Source organism: Poeciliopsis prolifica, unplaced genomic scaffold (assembly GCF_027474105.1).
Source record: "Poeciliopsis prolifica strain line A6 unplaced genomic scaffold, Auburn_PproV2 SCAFFOLD002, whole genome shotgun sequence".
Classification (NCBI taxonomy): domain Eukaryota; kingdom Metazoa; phylum Chordata; class Actinopteri; order Cyprinodontiformes; family Poeciliidae; genus Poeciliopsis; species Poeciliopsis prolifica.
The window spans coordinates 1,386,399-1,396,723 of record NW_026562377.1 but is presented as its reverse complement, the minus strand read 5'-3'; the positions used below and the strand labels follow the sequence as shown (position 1 = coordinate 1,396,723).

Below are 10,325 nucleotides of genomic sequence, written 5' to 3'. Positions count from 1 at the left end.
GGAAACTGAATGTGGCCAAATAAAGCGCCTTGAGGTACAACTGAGAGGGAAGCGGAAGAAGGTTTGCGTCAGTAAACAGAACAGAACATTTCTTTCCCCTGAGCACAATTGGAGCGATTTAAAGGTAATTCAAGTGAAACAGTGATTAGGGAAAAACCCACAGCATCGCATTTACTTTAATCAGCCTCTACAAATAAAATGTGATCAATCTTTACATCGTTTCCCACCTGACAGTCCGGTTTCAAAAAACATTTCTTACATTTTCAGCTCCATAAAATAAATAAAAATGGAGCAGTGTCGGATTTTAGTGGTTGTATAATTTCTCTTTTGTCTTTGCTAAAAGCCGCCTGTCGTTTGTTTTGGTTGTATTTACCCAGAATGCCCTGCGCTGCAGTCCATTTTCTGGTTTTGGCGCGGTCAGTTCTGGGATCCATTTGAACTGCAGCGGTCTGGTTCACTTCAACCAGACCGAGGTTGGTGGGCAGCAGGAATGGTCTTCAACCACTTCAAAATAAGAGCATGAAAATTAAAGTAACTACTTGAAGAACTCAGAACCAAAACTTCAGCACAGAAGTCAAACTTTATTCAACTGAAACTTTACAAACAGTTGAGTAAACTGGCAGTTTAGACTCTATGAAGAAAAGTTAATGTAGGGAAAGTCAGAGCGCTAAATGATTTTAAAGTTAGCAAAAGTGCTAAATTAAAGGTTAGCTCCGTTGTTAGTGCATTGGTGGAAATGTGCCGCATTAGCAGTTGGGTTAAGTGCTTAAATGAATGGATGATTATTTTCACTGGATTTGAATCTTCCAATTTTATTCTTCTGACTTTTCATTGTAATCGTCTCTTCATCTGAGCGGTTCTCTGGGAATCGGATCTTGTTTGGAGTCGGTTGCAGGTGTTTTCGAGGTTCCGGCCGCGCTGGGTCATCCGGATGGTGACAGTCGTTCCGTTAGCTCCAAACGCCGTCAATGTCCGGTCTTCAAACGCCGCCAGCTGATCCTCACTCACCGAGACCGAACAGTTGACTGATGAGGTCACCTGTCTTGGATCTGAGCACATCCAGACAGCAGGGATTACTGGTAGGACCACTGGGTGTCGACACAATACCGATAGAGTACATCAGGGAAACCAGTCCCTCCAGTTTTGTGATTCTGTGATTGTGGAAATTCATAATCAATAATCTACAGGGTCCAAGTTGTTGTTTTTTCCATGTACTTATAATGCAATGAGGAGCAGAACGCAGTAGTTGAAGCCAAACACAGAACTTGGTGTCTGAACCACTGAGACGAATTAGCAAATATCTCTGAAATTCTGAGCCTCAAAAGGTTCCTTACGATTCGCTGCTCCTGTTTCCTTCCTCTAACAGCAGACATACCGACTACAAACACCAGATGCTCGTCGCTGTACTGAGAGCGGATGGAGAGAACTTCGTCGAGGTCGTAGGTGCAGGACAGGTTGACAGGAAGCAGCAGGCTGGGCTCCAGGAACCTGATGAGCTCTCTGAAGGTTATGTTAGCGCTGCAGGACGGCCTGTCCAACCCATACACGTCTGTGTAGAACCTGCAGTAAGCGACAGGGGACACCGGAGGAATACAGGTGGCCTCGATGATGTCGTCAGGTGACACAAAGCGACGGCTGATGGACAGACTGGGTTTGGGTCTGGTACCTGTACGGTAGAGAGTGCTTTTATGAGCTTTCATAGACAGAAGTACTTTCTGGAACCTGGTCGCCTCTCACCAGAGACAGTCATGAGCATGTTGTCGCTGGAGATGGAGGTGTACTCCTGCAGTCTGTAGTCACATCTGAGTTTGAACGTGCTGCCGACCACGTAGTTCCCCAGCACCTCCTTTGACGTCAGATTGAAAATACACACATAACTTGTTGCTACCATCACCTTGAAGGGATATTCAGAGTCTCCTCTGAAGAGACGGCAGAGCCCGCCTGTGTAGTCGACAGGAACGAAGCAGCTGATTTCCACCGTTTCTCCGTCCAGGATTTCATTGGTCCCCAGGATCTTAGGTTTATCTGCAGAGCAGCGGCACAAGCTACTTTAAATCACATGAAATTACTAACATGAAGGAGACGTTCTTGAACTTTCTATTGAGTCAGAAGTTCAATGTGTTTCACATCAACTCTGAACCCTGTAAGGTGAAAGGGGGGGTTTCATGACAAGATCAGACCCAAAGTATGTTCAAAAGGAACTTCGAAGGTACACAGAACCTCCTGGGTACTTTCTGGGACCTGAATGGTTTCTTAAAGGGCCTTACTGGTGAGGATCGGAGTCTCACTGGGCCGGTGGGTCGAACCCAAACGCCTAACCTGGTGTCATGCTGCAGCGACAACAAACGTCTTCATGCTGGACTCTAACAGTGATGTTGTGAGTTGAGTTGTGGCGCTCTGACCATCTAACCAGATTCTTCTTCTCTTTTTTGGTTTTGCTTTTGGTCCAACCATCAAAGCTCCTTGACCCTTCAAAATAAAATGCCTCGTTTACACAATACCTAATGTAAGAAATTGGATTAGTTTTTTTAACGAAAGAAAACCCTTTGAATATTTTTACTTCAATGTTCCCATTTTTATAGATAATTACATTAAAAAGGTTCATAAGTTGCATTTTTGATCAAAGTTATTAAGAGGCACGGAGTGAATAAATAACTTTTAGACTTTTTCTCCGGTGTTTTAGCTCTTAAATCAGACCTTATTTACTATTTCTTGAACTATTTTGTCCAAAGTAAAAGTGACTCACCTGACCAAACATACCTGGCATCTGCTGTCCAACCTGGAACAAATCAGAGGCAAACTGGAAATCAGTGAAGCTCATTTTAGTTCTCTCATGTATTTAATATCAAAACCTGAGATGTCTTGTTTACTTATTAGTGAAATTAATAACATTGTTAGATCATCGCAAATCAGCTAAAACTTCCTGTCTTTATGAGTTGATGTGTTGCTGATAGAAAGCAAAGAAAATATTTACTCACAGCAGAGAGACAAGGCGACAAACAGAACCAGGTCCATCTTTGGACTCCTGAGGGATGAACTCATCCAAATCCTGCTGGAGTCCTGATTACACATTAACTCCTCCTGTATTTAGCCAAGCCTCCAGTCACTGATCCCTCTGTGATTTTTTTTTTTTTTTGCACTTCTGTCAACTTTTTGTTGCCCCCAAGCAGCTTGACTCTCTGGAAATATCTTTAATGAACAAGTTTTATTTATACTTTTCACAAATTTTTACTCCTTATTCAGATTTTCCACAGCAGGAAAACAGACTATCTCATGCAGTTTCCATATGTGACCACAAGGGGGCAGCAGCTCACTCTCTCTGTTTTTCATCTTTAAAGATGTTCTGCTGTCCAGCTGATCCAAAAAAATAATAATAATAATAATAATTTTTTTATTATTTATTATATTATAATAACTCTACTATATAGAGTTATATATAAGTCTATATAATTATATATATAACTCTATATAATATCTATATCTATAACTGTGCATAATATCCTCTATTTGAATTCTGATTAGACTGAACATGAGAAAGGAATCTGAAAAACCTGGGACAAAATAGTCCCACAGTATAATGCCACCAATACCATGCATAGGATGGATGGATGGATGGATGGATGGATGGATGGATGGATGGATGGATGGATGGATGGATGGATGGATGGATGGATGGATGGATGGATGGATGGATGGATGGATGGATGGATGGATGGATGGATGGATCACCTTTATTTTTTCATTGGCTCAGATGAAATCTGTGTTTCTATTCCTTCTTTATTAAGTTCTAATATTCAATCAAACATCTGGAGTCAAGCAGAGCATCTGGACTGCAGACCTACGGGAGCCTGTTTGTGCCAAAAAACTGCTCGGGGTCCTGAGAACCTGAGCAGCACTTTCCATTCTAAGATTAATTTTCTCCTTTTGTTCTCACTTTGTCTCGGTGACCTTTGTGCCTCGGTGGATCCGTGACGTCAACGCTAAGAATTTATTGAAAATTTTAGTGTCACATATAAATTAATAAGAATTAATCTAAGTTCACCAGCAACACAACAAACACCAAACGTAGAAAACACATTCAGTCAAACAGATTCTACAATTTTTACCAAAAAACAAAACAAAACAGTTTTTACATGAATGTAACAGATGAAAACATGAATTGGGGTCATAATGCTGTAAATAAACTGGGAATCCAGAAAACAAAAATGCAATTTAAAAAATTCTGCTACATATATTTTGTGCCAATGATTTAAAATCAAGTTTTATCTGTCGTTTTTCAGTTTCACATGTTTATGTAACGCCACAAAACTCTTTATTTCTGCTTTTAATAAATGGAAACTGCAAAAAAAAAGGTAATTTTCTGAGTTTTCAAACCAAAAAGACTAAAAATCAATTTCAAAAAGTCTTAAAATGTCCGAAATTACTTGCAGCAACATGAAATCACAAGCACTTCTAAGGCAAACGGTTTCCACTCAAATCTACAACAAACTGCATTATTTTTCTTATTTCACTAGAATAAAACAGATTATAATTACTAGTTATTGTTTGGGATTTTTATTACCAATGGAAAACATAACTGGGCCAAATAACACAATAAAAAAGCTTCATATTAATCATCTAAAACTAAATTAAATTTCATAATTATCAGAAATGTTTTCTGGGTGAAATAATAACCTAAATCTGTGAAAATGACCAATTATGTCAGCAATTTTATAATTAAATTAATATATTAACTTAAATGTACAAATTTCATAAAAAAAGAAAAAACTTCAATTAATAATTTTCACCCTATGTGTTTTTATTTTTAGAGATAAAAAATGTGATAACTTATAAAAATATTGTGAAATTAAAATGTACCCACACAAAAAATAATTATCAATTCAAACCTTTATTATTTTTTAAAACTTTCTAGTATTTGCTTCGTTTAAAAGAAATGTTTTTTTTTTCTCATGTATATTTTAAGAGTTTATTTATTTATTTTATTTTTCATAATTAAAAACGTTTTTTCTTGTTTGGACTCGTTTGTTCTTGAATGATGTAAAATGGCTGAAAAGTTGATATTTTGGATGTTTTTCCTCTTTTTACCTGATTAAAAAGCAAACAGGGACAGAATAAGTCATTTTCATTATTACTATTATTATTACAAGAATAAAGTCATAATATTAGCAGAATAGCAGAAAAAAATATTAAATTACTGGAAAAAGTCATTTAATGAGAGCAAAGCTTCAACCATCTGCTCTGTGATTCTTTCTTTAATTCATTATTGAATTTCTTCCTGGAACATTTTGATGTTGATGTTAAAAGATTAAGTTTCCTATGTCTAATATTCCTCTTTAGATTTTATTATTTTTGATGTCAGAGTTATGAAATTACTACTTCAGTTTACAAATAAAACAACAAATCTGATAATTTGAGTTTATTCTCATGTTATTATGACTTTTATTATTTAGACTTTATTCTCATTATTTAATTTTTTTTTGCCATATAATTTTTTTTTGTAGATTTTTATTCTTTGTTGTTTCTCGTTTTGCTCAGTCTATGACTTTTTGTCTAACTTTATTCTGGTAATATTATGACTTTCATGTATTATAAATTTATTCTCATGTTATTGTGGCTTTATTTTTGTAAGTTTTTTTCATGCAGTAAAACGTATTATGTATTATTAGACTTTTTATTGTAAAAACTGTTTTCTCATAATGTAAAAACTTTTTTCTTGAAATGAGTTTATTTCAGCATTTTTGATTTGCTATATTTTTTTCAGTAATATTCATTTATTCTTGTTTTTTTATTCTTGTTCAACTTTATTGTCATAATGAGATTTTTCTCAGCCTGGCCCTGATACTGGTCATACTGGTCATACTGGTCATACTGGTGATACTGGTGGATTTCACGCAGGTTTCCAGATTATGGTGTTTCTTCACGTGCAGTGATGAGGAGACATTTATAGTAACTAATCTCTTAAATAACTGGCAGTAATGTGTTTAAGTGCTACAAGTTCTAGTTGGTCTGGAAAGGTGAGAATAAAGTCTGGTGAAAGAAAAACCAGTTTCCCGGCTGGAGCTGGTCTCAACCCTCCCAGTGCTTCCAGTATCGCGTCGCCTTCTCCTCAGGAAAATGTTCCGATTCCTCCACAGTTCACATCGGACTGGGTCCAAAGTTACAAGAGCTTCATGCAGAGCGGATTTCCTCTAATTGGGTTTCATCAGTTTGGAGAATCTCGTCATTAGAGTTCCGACCCAATAAGTCGTGAAGAACCAGAGTGGGACCCACAGCCTGTTCATGAGGACGAGGTCAGGTTCCCGGACACCACCGTGGTCTCCTTGGGTGAATATTCCGCCTCCTCCCTGTTGGGATGCGACGAGTTATCGGACTTGCTGCGGCTGAACTCCGCGCCCATAATCGGTCCCGTGAACTTGGGTTTGGGCCGGATCCAGGCGGTGCAGCAGAGCAGCGTCTTGAGGAAGGCCCGGCGCATCTCGTTGCTGGTCAGCGTGTAGATGAGCGGGTTCATGGCGGAGTTCAGGACGGCGAGCGCCAGGAACCACTCGGCCTTGTAGAGGATGGGGCAGGACCGGGTCTCACACGCCACGTCCAGCAGCAGCAGGACGAACAGCGGCGCCCAGCAGGCGATGAAGCAGCTCAGGACGATGATGACGGTCTTCAGGAGCGCCATCGATTTCTCCGAGCTCTTGTTGTTGGCGCTGGCGCCGCCTCGGCCGTTGGTGACTTTGCGGAAGACGAGTTTGCGGCTGCGGGTGCGAACCAGCGCGTAGATCCGGGCGTATAGAACCACAATGGCCATGAGGATGATGCTAAAGACGGTGGTGCAGAACAGGATGTAGGTCTTATGGTACAACGGCAGCACGGTGGAGCACTGCGGCATGCTCCGGATGCAGTTCCAGCCCATCACCGGCAGTCCGCCCAGAACCGCCGCGATCATCCACACGGTGCTGATCAGCAGGAAGACCCGGAACGTGTTCCCGTTGTTGTGCAGCTTCATCTTCAGCATCGTGAGGTGGCGCTCGATGGCGATGGCCAACAGGCTGAAGACGGAGGCCGCCAGAGCCACGAACATGCTGCCCTCCCGGAAGAACCACTGGGTCGGGGTCAGCTTGTAGGTGTTGGCGCCGGACAGCAGGATGTTGGCGGTGTAGACGACACCGGCCAGCAGGTCGGACAACGCCAGGTTCCCGATGAAGTAGTACATTGGTTTGTGGAACTTCTTGGTCCTCCAGATGGTGGTCAGGACCAGGATGTTCTCCATGATGATGAAGCAGCAGACGATGATGAAGATCACCGAGTCTGCCTTCAGACCCGAGTCCTGCTGGGTCGACTTGCGGAACTTGCCGGTGTAGTTGTAATGTTTGGCGATCAGGTCGGAGTAACTGGGCTCGGCCATGGCCTGCAGCTGCAGCCGGGGTCCAGCAGGGGGCGCGGTGTCCTCAAACCTTCAGTCCTTCATGCCATTGGGTCGCCTTGAGGAGCAGAGCGGGTTCTGCTGCTGCAGGTCATGGTCCTGCAGAGAACCGATCAATAATCGATCTCGGTGAACAGATTCATCTAATCTCAAAACTAAACCGATCAAATCTGATCCTGACTTTACAAAACATCAAATTCAGCGACAGATATTCCAGTGTCTGCAATGTGCCTCCAATTCAGTTATCATAAAATAATTATCATAAAAAGACTGAAAATCGGAGAATTTGTGTGAATTTATGTAAAAGTTATAAAAATCATCCAGTAAAGCTGCAGTGGAGTTTATTAAAGCTCATTAAAAACCGTCCAGTTTCCGCTGGAAACAGTTTCATTTGTTTCCTTCGTTGTTCAGTTTGACAGCTTGAAAATGTTCAAACTTTAAATTCATTTATTTCCTTTAAAGTTCTCATCATGACAAGGAAACAAATGTTTTTAAAATGTTTTAAAACGCAAAACAAAATTCAGAATCTACGAGTTTATCTCTATTTTTCAGTTTGAATAAAGGAAGAGAAGTTTTATATCACATTTCTGTTGATTGTTTTTGGTATTTTAAAGCCTCCATTTAATAAAATAAATTGGTTAAAACAAGAGAATTAACTTTCAAACCTCTGAATTTTTAACTTTCAGTCACTGACGACAAAAATGTTTTCATAGAAACTGATGATTATCTGCAGCCTTCATGTTTAATCCGGGCTTTTTATGCATCAAATAATGCATTTAAATCACATCGAGGTTTAAAATTCAAGTTTGTTAAAACCTACACCGCATATTAAAAATAAAAGCATCACCGCATATTTTCTGATTCAGACTTTATGTCATCATAGAAAGTTTATTTTCCGTCTCTTTACGTTTACCAGACTTTCTATGCTCCATTATAATGAGATTTAGTTAATAAAACTGACCTGGACTGAGCAGATCCTCCACACAGATCATGGCGCGACTCCCAGATTTCCTTTTTATTTCCCGGGAAAAGACGAAACAAAACCGGCGAGTTTCTGCAGAAGCTCCGCATCGACGCCGAGATGTTGTGTAAAATCTTATTTCATATTTTCTGCCTTCAGTCAGAGTCCGAAGCAAGAAGAGTCCAACAGCGGAGTGAGGGAGAGCACACACACACACACACACACACACACACACACACACACACACACACACACACACACACACACACACACTGGGCATGAGGAGGAGGAGGGGGAGGAAGATGATGCCGCCCTCTTCTGCTGCTCTTCAAATCAATGATCTCACCGATCACATATTAATAATAATAATAGCAGGAAGAATAATGGGGAAACCCAGGAGAAGTTAAAAGCAGAACTATAATTATGTAACTTCAATAAAATAAATGCTTCCTGCTGCTCCAACCAGAAAACGTTTTAGATTGACTAGAAATTACAATAGAAATAAAATCTATTTAGTCAAATAAAGTCTCAATATTATAATTTATTTGACATTATTGACTGAAAAATCTCACAATAATTCTGTTTTTCCCTACAATTAATTTATTTTGCTTATGTTGCCATATTCTGCTCATTTCTTTGTCCATTGATAAAATAAATTGTTCAATCCTGTTTCTTGAATGTTCCCATTTATTTTCTTCAATTGTTGCCAAACTTTATTTGGTTTCTGCATCTTTTGACTCTTTAGTTTTCACATTTGATAATCTGGAATAATCTAATTGGGCCCAAAACCATTTGTTACATTTTCAGCTGCTGGTTCCCTTTCACACTACACAGAATTAAAGGAACCAAACCCTCCGATTAACATATTCCTCTCAACAACCATTTCCTGCGCTAGGCTAGCAGTTTGTTTTGGTTGTGTTTACCCAGAATGCAATGCGCTGTAATCCTCTGCCTGAGTGTTCCTGCAACACAGAAACTTTTACACCAACCTAATGGATGGAAAACATGAATAACAGATTAAAAGCAAAAATCTTTATTGTTGTCCTCATGTATCTGCTTAGTCAATAATTTAACAGCAAAAAATGTTTTTGGATTAAAACTGTTGCTTATTTTGTCAATGTTTAGGTTGTGTTCACTCCAGTCCTGTTTTATCCACTTTAATCCAACTCCAGTCCGTTTGCGTAGAAAGTCCAGTTCAGTGTGAATGCGTAAGCAGACCAAAAAATGAACTCTGGTCTTCCTACAGGTCTCAGTTCGCTTGAAATGAACTCCGGTGCAGTTTGAATACGTATGTGAACGCCAAGTGAACCATTTCAAAAGTAGGATGTGGACTCCAGCGCAGGGCATTCTGGGAAAATGCAAACATGCTAACTTGGTGCTGTGGGAGAAATGACTCATGGCCTTTTAACAACGAACCGCTTCATTTTGGTTTGCATTTTGTTAAGAAGGAAGTTGCATTCAGTGTCTTCAGAGGTTTTCATGTTGTGTCTTTCACTGGTTTTTGGAGCAGTGCCCCCACAGGCGAGGAGGGGAACAGGATTTTCAAAAGGTGTTTGTTTGACACAGTGCAATGTGAAAGCAGCTGAAAATGAAATCGAATCAAATCTACCAAACCATCGGGTTTAAAAAACACCCTGTGTTTTCAATTAAAATGTGATTGATTAATTACAATTGTAATCGAGTCCCACTGATAATAAAATCCCAATAAGTTGCACTGATGTTTGTGGGTTTCAGTGTGGAAAAAAGAGGTCAAGATGCATGAATATTTTTTATGCAGTAACTAGTACTGGTAGTGTATCCTGGTATCATACTGGTGTGAGATGTGAGACCACTCCAGAGTTTAGCTGAAAACGACCAGAAAAGCGATGAGGGGAGGAGCGGGGGGTTGTGGGTAACAAAGGCCTCTTTCCGCGAAGCTGCTGACTGTATTCAGGCTCTGCATAGCTG

At 39.9% G+C, this 10,325-nt stretch overlaps 2 protein-coding genes across 2 annotated transcripts; both read right to left on the bottom strand.

The window, feature by feature from the left end:
• Positions 1-572: 572 nt before the first annotated feature.
• LOC129376081 (uncharacterized) lies at positions 573-3,017 on the bottom strand. Its single transcript, XM_055055527.1, has 5 exons — positions 2,979-3,017; positions 2,747-2,779; positions 1,738-2,025; positions 1,376-1,666; positions 573-1,049 (listed from the first exon to the last, which is right to left on the bottom strand). The coding sequence occupies exons 1-5, from the start codon at positions 3,013-3,015 to the stop codon at positions 829-831; spliced, it is 870 nt and encodes a 289-aa protein (XP_054911502.1). The 5' UTR covers positions 3,016-3,017; the 3' UTR covers positions 573-828.
• Positions 3,018-3,974: 957 nt separating this feature from the next.
• On the bottom strand, positions 3,975-8,571 carry s1pr1 (sphingosine-1-phosphate receptor 1). The gene is made up of 2 exons (XM_055058591.1): positions 8,379-8,571; positions 3,975-7,516 (listed from the first exon to the last, which is right to left on the bottom strand). Exon 2 carries the CDS (start codon positions 7,397-7,399, stop codon positions 6,278-6,280), a length of 1,122 nt encoding a protein of 373 aa, XP_054914566.1. The 5' UTR covers positions 7,400-7,516; positions 8,379-8,571; the 3' UTR covers positions 3,975-6,277.
• Positions 8,572-10,325: the final 1,754 nt, after the last annotated feature.

Bases quoted from the DNA above. Each gene is read 5' to 3' on its own strand.
- s1pr1 (XM_055058591.1), bottom strand. From the start codon at position 7,399: ATGGCCGAGCCCAGTTACTCCGACCTGATCGCCAAACATTACAACTAC.
- LOC129376081 (XM_055055527.1), bottom strand. From the start codon at position 3,015: ATGGACCTGGTTCTGTTTGTCGCCTTGTCTCTCTGCT. The intron at 2,026-2,746 runs GTGAGTCACTTT...GCTGCTCTGCAG, and splicing joins TGCCAGGTATGTTTGGTCAG to ATAAACCTAAGATCCTGGGG. The intron at 1,667-1,737 runs GTGAGAGGCGAC...TCTACCGTACAG, and splicing joins CATGCTCATGACTGTCTCTG to GTACCAGACCCAAACCCAGT.